Source organism: Sturnira hondurensis, unplaced genomic scaffold (genome assembly GCF_014824575.4).
Source record: "Sturnira hondurensis isolate 20B ecotype Veracruz unplaced genomic scaffold, ASM1482457v3 Scaffold0013515, whole genome shotgun sequence".
NCBI classification, from domain to species: domain Eukaryota; kingdom Metazoa; phylum Chordata; class Mammalia; order Chiroptera; family Phyllostomidae; genus Sturnira; species Sturnira hondurensis.
Genome location: NW_028086146.1, coordinates 898,997 through 915,657, shown reverse-complemented (window position 1 = coordinate 915,657; position 16,661 = coordinate 898,997). Strand labels below are relative to the sequence as shown.

General features: G+C 38.9%; 1 protein-coding gene across 1 annotated transcript in view; it reads right to left on the bottom strand.

The window, feature by feature from the left end:
- The window catches only part of ABHD17B (abhydrolase domain containing 17B, depalmitoylase), a 44,610-nt gene that overhangs the window by 7,257 nt on the left and 20,692 nt on the right, over positions 1-16,661 (bottom strand). The window contains exon 2 of the mRNA XM_037061677.1: positions 1,038-1,507. Coding sequence (XP_036917572.1) covers positions 1,038-1,504 — 467 coding nt within the window. The 5' untranslated portion in view covers positions 1,505-1,507. The remainder of the gene's footprint in view (positions 1-1,037; positions 1,508-16,661) is intronic.

The window sequence follows — 16,661 nt, the reverse complement described above, 5'->3', positions numbered from 1 at the left end:
GGGAACTCAACTAGCTACCCTTTGGTTCAAAGGCCGGCATTCAATCCACTGAGCCACATTAGCCAGGGCTCAGTCTAGTGTTTTATTTATTACAACACAAAGATAATGATTTTAAAGTTTATGAGTGAAGGATGCATAGTAAATTTTAGTCTCTTATTTATTTTTTCTTGATAGATCAGAAATTCACAAGCTTGAGGTTATTAATGATTATCCTAGAAAGGAGACCATTCAAGTAATAATTACTCAAGTTCAGTATTTACTTTCCCCTCTTTGGTTTCATAAAAAGCACTAACAGTAAAATAAAGGCTACCTGTTTAAACTTAACTAGCTAGTCCACTGAAGCTATATTCTAAAAGTTAATTATGACATGTAAATTTTATCTCAATAAATGTTATTAAAAATATATCATCACACTCCTGATAGTTATTATACTACAATATATTCAACTGGCTAACTCTGAATATGGGCATTCACTTTTTTAAATTTACACTAAAGTATCTATTTATTGTACACTAAATGATGAGAAAATACACTTAAGTCTACAAAACCACATTATTTTTCAAGCAAATTTATAAATATACCGATGACTAGAAAAAATGCAATTTCTAGTTCCCCCCAAAATGTAGCTATAATCAAGATATAACTGACAAAGAGAACTTACTTAAACAATGTATAACATGACTTTTTTCTTCACAGAAACTCTCCAAATTTAAAGTAAAATTTCAGTTGTATAGAATACTTTAAAAATCCAGTCTCTTACACTGTTAATGATAGATTAAGTCAATGAGTAATTAGTTTAATCACCATTTTCTCTCATTCTTGTGAAATGCAACAGCTCTGAATATGCCTTTTTACATCACAATCTAGCAAGTTAAATTACAATCTAATTTTAACTGTTCATAGATATAGTGGTAAATATAATCTCTACTTAGTATTTTCAGATATGTGTTATTAAAAAAGCATTTATTCTATTCTGATACAAGATAATTTTAGTTAATCATCCTAAGTGTAGAAAATAACTGCCAATCACCATTTACCTTGTCCTAAGAGCAAGCCAAGCAGCTTCTATGTCTGCATAGAGGTTCTTCTCCGTTGGTTTCCCAGAACTTGCGCCATATCCAGAATAATCATATGAGAATATATTACAGTTAATCCGTGATCCCAGTCCTATGTAAAAGCTGCTCATCTGACCAAGATCAACAGCATTTCCATGTGAGAAGAGTAAGGTGTATTTGGCATTGGGTGAGCAACGTACAAACATGCAGGCAATTCTGTTGCCTTTACTGGTTCTAGTCATGAAGCACTCAATAGCATCTTTTTCTCTGGAAGAGTACTGCCAGTCAGCTCGTTCCGATAGGTGTAAAGTCCAGCGGCTTCCACTTTCATCACACATTAGTGTGTAGGTTGGATCGGGTGGCAAAAACGCTAACTTTGAAGCAATTTTCCCTGGACAAGGTGGGCAGCAGAAGAGGCAACATAGCTCACTAAATGAAAGATTATTCATCTTCTGAAAAAGAAAAGGAGAGAGCAAATGTTTTAATCACTGAATGTGGATTCCGCATTCTCACACAACAGGAGGTTAAAATAAAGACACCAGCGTTCAGTGTCTACTACTATTGTTTCAAGTATCTTCAACCAAAAGAGATTTTGGAGATCTCTGTAGAAATACTGTAAATCCTGGGATGAAGCAAATATTGCTAATCAGGAGAGAGAGACTCAAATACTATGATATATTTCAAAGAGTAGTGACTATATCTTAAGATATTTACCTAAAATATGAAAAATAACACAAGAGGTATGAAATATTATTAGTATAGTTTATAACTTCCGTGAAACTCAGTGAAACTCCTCAGAATCTCATGGAAAAGCTAGGAATTTAACATGATAACAGTAAATATATAATAGTACTTATGAAGCGCTTACTATTTGTCTGGCATGTGCTAAGTGTTTGCTATACATATTTCTAAGTTTAATCCTCAAAACAATCCTGTGTGTGGGTCGCTCACAGGTAAGGCAGTGGTGGAATCAGGACTTGTCACCCAGCTCAGTCACTGTCCTACATCACTACACTATCAAGGGCGCAGAACATTATTTACACCAGAACTTTATCATTTTAGCCATTGTGCCAGATGCCCAAATAATCTATAAGACATAAAGGTAGAATCTTGTAACAGTAAAATTTCCCAAATTGTTAGATGAGAAGGAACATAAAGGCTTGTAGATAGAATTGGTGGAATCCCAACTCTACCACTTACTAGGTGTGTGTCTTTGGACAAATCATTCATCTTCTGACTGTCACTGCCTTCATAAGTGAGGCCAATACCCACACTGAACAGAGTGGTTGTGAAGAACAAGTATGATGATACAGTTCAGGCATATAAGAGGGTAATGGTCAGGGAGCTGGGCTCACTTAGGAATAGTCCATTTCCTGCTATGTCTTTCTCATTAATATTTAAAAAATATCTACCTCCTATTAACTCAGGAACAAAAATAAATACTTCTTTGCCCTACCAGAATTTCCTTCTATCTTGTCCATTCTCAAATCGCTATCTTCTTTTAGCAGTAACAGACCTTTGCTTAGTTCCAGGAAAAAGAAGCATTCAAAACAAATATCTTCCAGAGGCTTGGTTGGCACCCAATTCACCAAAAAAATCTAAATACAATGATATGAAAAATGTACAGAATTATACCAAAAATGAGAAGAAATCACCTCATGAATGACTAAAAAGGTGAGAATATTTAGAAGGAAAATAATTCCCTCTTCACTGAGTACAGACTCAAAATCCAGTCTGTACTGCTCAATACAAACTTGTTTATTCCCCACTCTGAAGTAATTAGGTAGAAAGAAGCAGAAACAGCACAGATAGAAATAATGGTTGGAGCGACATAAAAGGCTTTAAAAGACGAGTAAGGGAAGGGCAGGAAAGTGTCTCTTGGACACTGGGACAATTTTACTTATTGTTTTACCTGTATTCCTTTTTAGCATTCAGAGCAAATAGAGCCTGAATAAGCTAATGTCTTAGTCTGACTGCAACAAGAGCCAGAACAAAAATGACCACTCGTGCTAAACTCCTTGCAGTGTTATCATGCTGAAAAGGATTCTGAAGGTATGCTTAGGGCTTGTCAGGCAAAGAGGAAAACAAATCTAGGAGACCCTATGAGATACCTGAGCTATGACAAGTTACTATATATACTTTTAAGTTAGCAATGGAGCAAAACAAAACAAAAAAAGGGAAAAGAATATCCCTAATAATCCAAAATCAAAACTCTGGAGAATAACAACATGGAGGATTAGAAGAAAGAGTTAAGAGAGTTACTTAAGAAAATGTGCTAGGGCACCAGTCACTTGACTTGTTCAGAATGATATTAGTACTGACAAGATTAAGACATAGAAGAAAAACATGAATGTAAGTACAACTCAGATATAACCACTACAAAAATTATAGTTTGTAGGATACACCTTAAGTATAACTATTCACTACAGGTGTCTAGCATTGAATATTTATCAGCATGTTAAATTTAAGAAGGAACATAAGCATAAAGAAATAAGAAAAACTAAAATAAGGGGCAGAGAACAACAACAACAAAAAACAGAAATGTAACAGACACAAAAGCCAATTATTAGGAAAAAGCTTCCACTACCACTACTGACACCTAGCATTCACCGAGTACTTCCTGTCAGGCATTATTTTAAACAGTGTTCATATATAAACTCATTTAATCCTTTCCAAAGCCCCCTGACATAAGGACTACTATCATAAGGAAATAGGAGCAGAATAATTATGTAACCTGCCAAAACTGACACAGGTGTAAGTGTTGAAACTGTTAAGTTGTACAATGAAGGAAGCCTGAACCCATATTCACCGTTTTGTGAAAGAGTGCTCAGACAAGGCTGATGAAGAGAAAGCAAAAGACAAAATGCTAAATGAAAACGACAGACCTACAGAAAGTTAGAAAGTGACAATGAATTAAATAGCTTTGAAGAAATGCATGAACTTTAAGTAATAAAAAAAATTCAATGAAAAAAGTGGACAAAGAATCTGAATAGACAATTCTCCAAAGACATAAAAATGGCCAATAAGAACATGAAAAGATGCTCAGCATGATTAATCAGCAGGAAAATGTAAATCGATGATACCAGTTCTTAACCACTAGTATGGTATAATCAAAATAATCTTATCAAGCATTGATGAGGATCTGGGGAAACTGGAACCTTCATACACTGTTGGTGGGAAGTAAAATGGGGCAACCAATTTGAGTAAGTTTGGTAATTCCTTAAAACTGAACCCAGAGAGTTGGTGGGTTGGTAGCAAGAGACCCAACCACCAACCCAGAAATTGATTGGTGACCATTTGGCCAATCAATTATCACTCCTAGGTATATACCCAAAAGAAATGAAATTACGTCTATACAAAAACTTGTACATAAATGTTCACAGAACTATAACTCATAATAGCCAAAATAATTACCAAATGTCCACCAACCAATGAGCATACAAAATGTGTTACATCTATGCAATGAAATTATTCAACCATAAAACAAGACTGATGCATGCTCCAAAGTGTTTATAAGCCTTTTCTTAAAAGATTTTATTTATTTTTAGAGAGAGGGGAAGGGAGGGAGAAAGAGAGGGAGATAAATATTGATATGCAAGAGAAACACTGATCTTGCACACCCCGCAACTGGGAACCTGGCTGCAAAGCACAGCCATTGTGCCCTGACTGAGACTCGAACTGGCAACATTTGTTTTGTGGGACAATGTTCAACCCACTGAGCCACACCAGTCTGGGTCAAAGTGGGTAATCTTGAAAAAATTATGCTAAATGAAAGCCAGTCACAAGGTCATTTATTATATGATTCTATTTACATGCAATGTCCAGAATAGGCAAATAGATACAGACAGAAACACATTAGTGGCTCTATGGCTATGGTGGTTAGGAGGGTTGGGGAGCAATACCTAAAAGTACTGTGGTTTGTTTTGGGGGTAAGGAAAATGTTCAAAACTTAATTTGAGTGGTGGTTGTACAATTTTGTTAATAGTGTATTAAAACCCATCAGTCCTAGCTGGTGGGGCTCAGTGGATTGAGTGCCAACTTGCAAACCTAAAGGTCACTGGTTCAATTCCTGGTCAGGGCACATGCCTAGGTTGATGATGTTTCTCTCCTTTTCTCGCTCTCTTCTCTCTCTAAAAATATATATTTTTAACACCAAATCGTGCATTTTAAGTAAGTAGATTGTATAGCATGTGAATGATATCTTAATAAGACTGTTATGGAGGGGGAAAAGGTCTTTGGTAAGTGCTAAGGTAACTTTACAAAGAAAGAGCAAACATATTCATGTATTTGTTGGGTAGCTAGGAAGTTTCCCTTTTAGGTATTAAAACAGACTATACACAGCCCTGGCTGGTGTAGCCCAGTGGATTGAGCACGGGCCTGAGAACCACACGATCTTGGTTCGATTCCCAGTCAGGGCACATGCCGGGGTTGCAGGCTGGTTCCTGGCAGGGGACTCACGAGAGGCAACCATACATTGATGTTTCTCTCCTTCCCTTCCTCTCTAAAGATAAATAAATATTTTAAAAAAAAGATTACCACAACTCTCTGCATCTAAGAAGCCCCCACAAGAGAAAAAAGTTTACCAAATCACATGTTAACAAAGAAAGCAAATATGTTTTATGAAGGCTATTTAAGTTTTTTATAGGGGCCTAAAATAGAAGCAGTGAAGTAAAAATCCATTAACCTAAGTTTGGGGGATGGGTATACGTGGGAAAAATAATTGCTAGGTACTGAAATCATGCAGTGTGTTATGAAGCTCAATAGTCTTTCAGGGAGAAGAAAATCTTGCCTCTCTCAAAATTGTTTCACAAATGGAAGGTCAACTCAATGTTAAACAGATGGTCCATTGTGAAAATTAAGGTTTTCCTTTTGGCAGAAGATTCAGTTACTTACTTCACTTATAGCAGGAGGAACTTCCTAAAACTGTATGAAATAATTTAAGAACCTGCTTCTCCTGGTAACTTTTCCTGCTCAATGACAAAGGGAAAAGGACGAACATCTGAGTTCTTTCTCAGCAAAACAGGAAGACTAGTGTTAAAAAAAAGTCCCTAAATAGAATGACCTACTATATCTCCTTCCTCTCTTCTGACAGAAAAATGACTGAAATGACTCCCGTAAATTCCTGATGCAGTAACACTTTACTGGGGGAAAAACTCTCCCTTCGATCTCCTTTGTAATAATAGTTCCTCGGTAATGCAGATGGACTCGCATTATTTCACGTACAAAGGACAACGGCTTCTTAGGGATTCAGGATTTTGTAGTTCTAACAAAACTAGTACTCAACAATCTCTTAAAGAAGATTTTAGAGAAAACATTGAAAAATGCCTGTATCTTCATCTTGTGTGATATTTTGATAACTATGCTCTATCCACTTTAGAGTGTAGGCAGTTAATGATAAACCTAAGAACTATATTCTAAAGTCCAGATGAATTATTTTGAAGTTGACTTCATTCATGAATAAATCTGGGGAAATAACATTACACATTCTGCACTGCAGAATGTCAGCATTTATCACATCACCTAGAGAATCTGCAACCATATCCGGTTAGTTGTAGGTCCATTTATGTAGAAATCAGGCTTCTAGAGGCTCCAATGATTCAGCAACACCCTCCAGAGATTATTTTTTAAAGTTACAAACAAACCTCTGAGCACTTAAAGACAAAATAAAAATAATTACAACTAGGAAGACTGCACAAAATGTAAAGATGGGTCCATTTGCTACTATTAAAAACACAAATGCAAAAAACAAAGGAAAAAAAAAACAAAAAGGAGAAAAAAAGAATATAAAAACCACACAAACCCATTTTAACGCTTATTTTTGGTTATAAAAATGAAATTAGATTTACAGCACCAGAAATGGAAAGTGAGGTGGATGTTTACCGACAGCAAGAGATAGCAAAGATCAGACTGAACTAAAGTCAGAATTAACAGCAGAGAAGATACTCAACTATGAAAAGGCATAAAACAAAATCAGATTTTAGGTCAGTTCTGAACAAAGGGGCCAGGAGCCTAACATATCCCAAAAGAATGGCCCAAAAGAAACCGTTATACTACTACTATACAAAGGTGGTCAGTTATGTAACAGCTCTGTAGCCTGGGGATATAGCAGTCCCAAAGCAAGGAAAATTAGCCACAATCCAGTATCCTCTGGGAGTACCGAGCAAGCTGGGCACTGTCACCCTAAGATCAGGTAATGCATGTGATCTGTGGCAGCATATACCAAAGGACTGGGCTAAGCAGGAAACATGAATGTAGCAGGGTCTTTAGAAGCCATATACATTACAAAGTTTAGTGCACACAGAGAAGCTAGATGTTCACCTTGTAAGAAGTTTGGAAACACAGTTTTTCAGTCAAGATGGAGCATCCAAATATTTATAATGACCAAGATTTCTGAGTGTAACTTAGAAACTATGTGTTTAATACAATGTTGTTTTAACACATTTTCTACCTTATTACTGTTTTAACACATTTTCTATGTGTTCTATAGAAATATAGCTTATAAACTTTCTTTTTCTTTGAGGTACGCTGTATCTCTTTCCTCTTTCAGACTGTTACAGAAATCAGGAGCAGAAGCACTCCACTGTCTGAGAGACAACAGGACAAGATTGAGAGGCTTTGCCAGGAAAATTCAGCTCTGAAGACACAGACCACATTACCTATGCTATACCAGAATGGGAACTTTAAGACTTAGGGAAAAAATTAAAATACCATTATTTTTAAAAATTTCAATTGAAGGGAGAAATTTTGGCAAAACCACTCTTTCAAAAAAAGAGAGAGACTTTTATTTATTTTTAGAGGGAAGTGAAGGGAAGGAGAAAATATGGGAGAGAAACATCAATAGGCTCCCTGACCTGGATCCGTGGCACTTTCCCTAATCTAAACAAGGCCCAACCAACTGAGCCACACAGGTCAGGGCACATTTCTCCTCTGAAAAGGAATTGTGTCAGTTACTTTTTAAGGTCAAGCTACAATTTTTTAGATACTGATACAGGATGCAGCTGGGGGCAGGGGGCAAAAAAGATTTGGAATGGTGTCCAGAACTCTAAGCGTATAGGAATGTTGGAGAGACATATAAGATGTCCTCACCCCCTCCCCAGGTGTCAGTTGGGGGAAGGGACAAATGGAGCAGGGCCATTGAGAGTTGTTTTGCACAGCAAGTCTTTGCCGCTAGCCTCTGGAATGGTCATTTAACATATCTATAACCTTTAACTAGTTTCATAGATATGTTAAATAGCTGTGGTCAAGTTCTGAGCCAGGGAGAAGTGAGTGGCCGCTACCCAGGATGGAACTGGGGGCTGATCCTCTGAGACAGTGCCTGCGAGAGAGCCATGTGGCTTTAGCAGAGTGAGGACCCCATCTTGGCCAGGTGAGGGGGAGAGCCATGCTGTTTTGGAAAAATGTAGACCCCTGTAGCCATTAGGAGGGAGAGCCACGTGGTTTCAGCAGAGTTAAGACCCCCTCTTTCCCAGGTGAAAAGGGAAAACCACGCAGCTTTGCCAGAATGGAGATCCCTGTGGCCAGGTGAAGAAGGAAGACACGCGCTTTTGGTGGAGTGTGGACCCCTACAGCTTTGGTAGAAGAGGCCCACGCGGCTTTGGGGTGCTCCCTTTGGCCAAGTGGCCTGGAAAGCAAGAGAGACTGACTGGAACTTGGTACAAAGAACTCTTGCCAGTGGAAGGTGCCGCATGACTTTGGATTAATTGGAGATCCTGCCTAGACGGTCGACACAGCTGATGATACCAGTGGCCTAGGAAACATGGGCCTGTGCTCTTTTCCTAATTTACGGTACCCGGAGTTGGGACAGTGGGAGAGGGAGTGTGTGTGTGTGTGTGTGTGTGTGTGTAGGTGTAGGTGTATACCCTAAAGGACTTTGATATTTTAAGGAGGGCATTAGGCCTGAACAGCATTAAATAAACATTTTGTTTCCTTTTCGCAAATCTCTGGCATTGAGAGATGTCTTTCCAATTGGCGGTGGACAGAAGAGCCCAGTAGATATTAGTATATTGTCTGTGGGAGGGGCCCCTGTTGTTCTGTAGCAGTTTTTGGCATCCCTTGGTGGGCCAAGTACTGCACCCCCCCACCCCTTATTCGGTAACAATACCACTAGAATTCTAGAAATGCTAACCAAGCATCTACTAGACAGATCCAAAAAAGTTTCAACCCTAGTGTTAGTTATAAAGTGTTTTAGTAAAACTATTTTCTGTAAANATGTCTTTCCAATTGGCGGTGGACAGAAGAGCCCAGTAGATATTAGTATATTGTCTGTGGGAGGGGCCCCTGTTGTTCTGTAGCAGTTTTTGGCATCCCTTGGTGGGCCAAGTACTGCACCGCCCCCCCCCCCACCCCTTATTCGGTAACAATACCACTAGAATTCTAGAAATGCTAAGCAAGCATCTACTAGACATATCCAAAAAAGTTTCAACCCTAGTGTTAGTTATAAAGTGTTTTAGTAAAACTATTTTCTGTAAACTATGCCAAGCAAACCAATTTGGACCAGGAATTCTACATGATCAATGTAGCCATTTCTTTCCTTTGTTAAAAAAAAATAAATCAATTTTTAAAAATTTATTGACTTGAGATAGAGGACAGAGAGAGCCATCGATTTGTTGTTCCATTTATTTATGTTTCATTGGTTGCTTCTTGTATATGCCCTGAACTGGGGCAGAACCCGCAACCTTGCTGTGCTGGAATTACACTCTAACCACCTTGTCAGGGCAATGTGGCCATTTCTATCCTTATGTTTCCCTCAGTTTATTAACTGCACTGTCTAATACAGGAGCCCCTAACTGCATACGGATATCAAAATTTAAATGAAATTACATAAATTGGGTCCTAGACAGTTAGCCGCATATGACTTAGTGAATAGCAAATTGCACAGTGCAGAACAAACCTTTTAATCATTGCAGAAAGTCCTATTAAGCAGAGCTGCACTAGAACCTTTTAAACCTAGGCAATCCAGGACCAGAGCTTACATGCTTCCCATCCTTACTAGGCCTGAGATGCTGGAGCCTTACTGGCCTTCCCATCAAAGTACATACAGTTAATTTTTATACATAATCCTGCTGAACACTGGATATCCCACAGGATGAAGTGAGATTGCCTATCCCATACTGTTTTAGAAGAATGTTAATTGGACAAAAATATTACAAGAGCTAACTCAATTTTAAGGTAAAAGCCATTTTATTAAAAAGGAGCAGCTCTAATCAACTATCTATACATTTTAATGCATGGTCAAAGGGAGTCAATGATTCTTGAAAGGTTCCCTATAAGCCAGAGTTGCAAGTAAAATATAAGAAAGTGTAAAAACACTTGTGATTATCAGTCAACTAATTTCTGAACACAGCCCATACAGTATTCTAAACATGTAACAAGAATCCGGACAATCCACTTAACCAACGCCCTAACAAGTGAATCAAGTCTTCCAGATTGAGCAGAAGGACAGGTTGTCAATTTTTGCATATGCTAATACCACAGATTCCCTTCAAGCTTTTGGTGACTGGAAAAGTGCAATTAGCTCAGCATTCCAAGTCACACCTCTACATGCTGCTGAGTGTAAGCTAAAACACAGACACACAGCCAACCCCCATCAGTTTTTGGTCCTTATGTGGAAAGATTTTCCAATCTATGATCATCCTCAAAGTTCACAGAAAAGCTGTCATAGTACATTGGTAGAGACATTCCACAAATACATACTTTCCCTCCTCATTTATAGGTAAATCTACTTCTGAGAAGTTTTTCAGGTGAACACTTAATTCAATACATTCCATACCACATGAAATCGTCCTTTCCTATCTGAGGGGGACTGGTTCCAGGACAATCAGCAGAAGTTGAAGTCTCTTATATAAAATGGCACTGTATTTGCTCGTAACTTCTGCACATCCTCCTGTATACTTTAAATCATCTCTAGATTATTTATAACACCTCATACAATATAAATGCCAGGTAAATATTATCACATTATACTGCTCAGGAAATAATGACAAGGGAAAAATATCTGTACATGTTCAGTATAGATGCATTGTAGGTCTAACTACACAGCACCCTTTACAACACTGTGGTATTTTTTGGATTATTTTCAATCCCTGGTTGAATTCACAGATGCAGAACCTGTCTACAGCACAACATAATCCAGTGATTTTCAATGGGTGTGCAGCAGCACACTGGTATATCGAAAGAATTTTTGAAACACGTAATACCTATTTAACCAGGGGAACTGACCTTTTTTTCCCTTTAAATTATCGAAAACAGACAGACAGACAAACAAACAACAAAACCCGGCCCCGCCACATCCCCTGACCTGTGTGGCTCAGTTGGTTGAGTGCAGTCCTGCAAAGGACTGCAGTCTAGTGACCACAGGTCACTGGTTTGATTCCCAGTTAGGGCACATGCCTGGGTTGAGGGTTTGGTTCCTAATCAAGGTGCTTATGAGAGGCAACTGATCCATGTTTTTCTGTCACAATGATGTTTCTCTCCCTTTCTTTCTCCTTCCCACCCCCTCTCTAAAAAATAAATTAAGTAAAAAAGAAAAAAAGAAAAAGACAACAGCCAATATGACAATAACTGTCCAGTGGGAATGAATCAAATTATATCTACTTTTAAAAAGATTTAATTAATTTGTTTAGAAAGGGGAAAGGAAGGAGAAAGGGAGAGAAACATCAATGTGGGAGAGGCACGTTGATAGGATGGCTCTTGCATGTCCTCAACTGGGGACCCGGCCCCCCACACTCAGGCACGTGCCCTGACTGGCAACCAAACTCAATCCAGTGAGTCACACAAGCCAGGGCTATACCTGCTTTTCTTTTTCTTTTTTTTCGTTAGGTTGGCAAAACATACTTTTTTGGTGTGCCAGAGAATTTTAGTGATGACCTTATGTGTGCCATGAGATGAAAAAAAGCCAAAAACCTCTGACATAATCTAATCAAAGTAAACATAACTTTTGGAAACTTATTGATGACTATAAACAATGAAATTTCTTCCAAAACATGGCTTGCATTACTGGTATCCTGGTTTGACTTTCTAAGAGTCATAAACAAGATCAACACTACATATGAACAATTATCCAATCAGCCATTCCTTAGCAAGCAGTTAATAAGCTGTTCCAATAAAATCAAAACTACCAAACAACAGCAAAGCTTTTGTTCTCAGGCAATTAAATATGCTACAAGATAAACTGGAGGGTCAAGATGGCAGAGTAGGTAAACATGCCTCACCTCCTTGCACAACCACAGCAAAAACTACAACTAAACTACAAAACAACTACCACTGGAACTGTCACAAACCAAGCAGTATGGAAGTTCAACAACCAAGGAATTAAAGGAGTCACTTTCATCTAGACAGGTAGGAGGGTCAGAGACATAGGGAGACACAGAGCACCCACATATGGTGGGTAAAAATTAGAAGGGATACCTAGGGAGCAAGGGACCCCAGGCCCACACCAAAAACACCCAGCCCAGGGTTCCAGTGCGAGGAAAATAAGTCCCTGTAACTTCTGGACATAAAAACTAATGGGGGTTGGGGTGCAGGAAGAAAACACAGGATTCTCAGGAGTCTCCTCTTAAAGGTCCCACAACGGATTTAGGACTTAATGAAGATTCACTCCCTCTGGGCTTAAGCATCAGGGCAGCAGCTGGCAAAGAACTGTATGGCATCGGGGCACGTGCCTGGGGAAAGCTTCCTCCTGGACAAAACTCTAGAGTGAGGAGGTGGCACTGTCCCCTTTCTGAGCCCTCCCCCAAACACAGCCACAGAGCAGTGACACGGTATCAGAAACTCCATCAACCTGGTTCCCGTGGGTTCCTCCACCCTGGGGATTACCTAAGGCTGTGCCCCATCCAACCTACCCGTGTACTTTTCTACCATAGGCCACGCTACTAAGACAGGGAATCAGAGAGGCTCTACCTAATACATAGAAACAAACACAGGAAGGCTGTCAAAGTAAGAGACAAAGAAATACGGCCCAAACAAAAGAACAGAACAAAATTTCAGAAAAAGAACTAAACGAAAGGGAGATAAGCAATCTATCAGATGCAGAGTTCAAAATACTGGTTATTAGAATGCCCAAGGAATTCACTGGGTAATTCAACAATGTGAAGGTTACACTAAGTGAAATAAAAATCTACAGGAAACCAACAGTGGAGTAGATGAAGCTGAGAATCAAATTAAAGATCTGGAACATAAGGACAAAAAACCCATTCAATCATAACAGCGAGAAGAAAACAATCCAAAAAAACAAAGATAGGCTAAGGGGCTTCTGGGACACCCTCAAATGTACCAGCATTTGAATCATGGGGGTGTTGAAAGGAGTAGAGAAGAGCAAAAAATTGAAAACTTGTTTGAAAGATAATGAAAGAAACAGAAAATCCAGGAAGCTCAGAGAGTCCCAAAGAAGTTGGACCCAAGAAGGAACACACCAAGGCACATCATAATTACATTAGCCAGGATTAAAATGAAGGAGAGAATCCTAGAAGCAGCAAGAGATAAGGGGACAGTCACCTACAAAGGAGTACCCATCAGACAGTCAGCGGATTTCTCAAAAGAGACCTTACAGGCAAGACGGGGCTGGAAAGAAGTATTCCAAGTCCTGAAAGGCAAGGACCTATATCCAAGATTGCTCCATCCAGCAAAGCTTTCATTTAGAATGGAAGGGCAGATCAAGTGCTTCTCAGATAAGATCAAATTCAAGGAGTTCATCATCACCAAGCCCTTATTATATGAAATGTTAAAGGGACTTATCTAAGAAAGAAAAGATAAAAAATATGAACAGTGAAAGGACAGCAAACCCACAGTTATTAACAACCACACCTAAAACAAAAGCAAACCAAGAGGACAGCTAGATCAGGAGTGGAACCATAGAAATGGAGATCACATGGAGGGTTAGCAACTGGGGAGTGGGAGGAGAAGGTACAGAAAATAAGTAGCATAGACGGTAGGTAGAAAATAGATAGGGGGAGGGCAAGAATAGTAGGGGAAGTATAGAATCTAAAGAACTTGAGACACATGGTCATAAACTAAAGAGGGGGAATGGTGGGGGAGGGGGTGTGTAGGGTAGAGGAGAATGAAGGGGGGGAATAGAACAACTGTAATGGTGTAATCAATAAAATATATTTTTTTTAAAAAAGAAAATTTCCCCAGTGTTTGAAGCAAATACACATACAAGCCCAGAAAGCAGAGTCCCAAACAAGATGGACACAAAGAGGACCACCCCAAGACACATCATAATTAAAGGGAAAGAATCTTAAAAGCATCAAGAGGAAAGAAGAGAGTTACCTACAAAAGAGTTCCCTTAAGATTCCCAGCTGAGCCCTGGCTGGTGTAGTTCAGTGGATTGAGTGCAGGCCTGCGAACCACATGATCGCGGTTCGATTCCCAGTTAGGGCACATGCCTGGGTTGCGGGCCAGTTCCCAGCAGGGGACTCACAAGAGGCAACCATACATTGATGTTTCTCTCCTTCTCTCCTTCCTTTCCTCTCTAAAAGATAAATAAATAAAATCTTAAAAAAAAAAAGATTACCAGCTGATTTCTCAAAAGAAACTTTGCAGGCTAGAAGGGGTTGGAAAAAAGTACTCAAAGTGATGAAAAGCAAGAACCCATAACCTAGATTATTTCTTCAGTAAAGCTATCATTTAGAATGGAAGGGTAGATAAAGCACTTCCTAGATAAGGTAAAGTTAAATGAGTTCACCATCACCAAGCCCTTATTATATGAAATGTTAAAGGGAACTATATAAGAAAAAAGATCAAAACTATGAACATTAAAATGGCAACAAATTCACAGCTGTCAACAACTGAATCTAAAAAAGAAACTAAGCCAACAAGCAGAACAGAAACAGAACCACAGATACAGCAATCATTTGGAGGGTTATCATGGAGAATAGGGAAAAGGTGCAGAGATTAAAAAGTACAATAAATTGCCCTGGCTGGTGTAGCTCAGTGGATTGAGCACAGGCCTGTGAACCAGAGGATCACAGTTCGATTACCAGTCAGGGCACATGCCTGGGTTGCAGGCCAGTTCCCAGCAGGGGATGTACAAAAGGCAACCATACATTGATGTTTCTCTCCCTCTCTCCTTTGCCTCTAAAGATAAATAAATTAATCAATAGAATCTTTTTAAAAAAGTACAATAAGTATAGAATAGTCAGGGAGATGCTACAAACAGTATAAGAAATGGAATAATCGAAGAATTTATACGCATGACACATGGACATGAACCACAAAGGGGGAATTGGTGGAAGGAATGGGGGATACTGAGTGGAGGGATGTAAAGGGGAAAAACTAATAGCATAATCGATAAACTATTTATTAAAAAACAGATAAACTGGAGCCAGTCAAAGGACAAATGTAAATGGTGGTAACACAACCACTACATTAAAATAATTATTAATCAAGCTGTAGTTTTAAAATTTGCTATATTAAAAAATTACATTACAATTATAAAAGCATTATAAGACATGATGTAAAAAAATTTCAAATAACATAGAGTCATAAAACAAAAAGTCAGTCTCCCCACTAGGCTAAAATAAGCACTGGTTAAAATTAATTTTAGAATTCAGTTTCCTAGATATGCTAACTCAGAAGACCAAAGATTTATATTGAAGAACCTTCTCTGAAGAATCAGACTAATCTGAAGAAAGATCCAAAGATAGTGATACGGGAGGTTACACGGGAAATTTGAGGAACAGGAAACGTGTGTAACAGTGGTGGTGGGGAGCTACATTCTCTTTTGTAAGTGGGATGTCAAAACGTAAGAAGTAGCAATAGTAATACTGTTACCTAAAATATGGACATAAACTCCTAAAATCCTTACAAAAAGAACATATGAAGGGGATGAATGCCCGGGACTGCCAATTTTCATAACAAAGTTTGTATAATCATTTGCCTTATTAACCACATGTGTGTATGAATTTGATAAAGACAGAGATTTAAAACATCTCTTCCCTAACCCCCGACCAAAACCAAACCAGTAGTCACAAATGTGGATCATTTGTTTTCAGTTCTGGTGTTTAATTCTGTACGAGGTCTGTCCAGAAGGTATCTAGTCAGGTAAACAGAGGTATCTACGGAAGATACAAGAAACACCGTACATAGGGACAATGGCTACCTCAGTCCCCTTCCAAGTAGGCACCCTGGGACCTCACACAGTTCTCTCAATCTTCCATCAGCTGCCCCATTTAGTTTTCCTGAATCTCACTGACAGTCTGAAACCTCTTCCCTTTCAAAGGTGATTTTAGTTTCGGGAAAAGGCAGAAGTCACAGGGCACCAAATCTGGGCTGTAGGGGGGCTGAGTCACCTGGGTGATATATTTCACCAAAAAACTCTGCATGAGATATGATGCATGAGTGGGGACATTGTTGTGATGAAGCTGCCCTCATCAGCTGCCCATAGCTCTCTCTGACCTTCTGAATCAACGGAATAGTTTCCGTGAAGGAATGTTCAAGCTTAACACAAAATCTGATGCAGATCTGTTGCTCTACTTGCTCATTTTCAATTTAATAGACACACAGTACACACACTCAATCAATGGCCTCTACCACCCCCACTGCCTAGTACAGTGAGGTTGTCATTGTTCACGCATGCACATTCCGGTGCACTTCTTGTCTGCCAGGTTA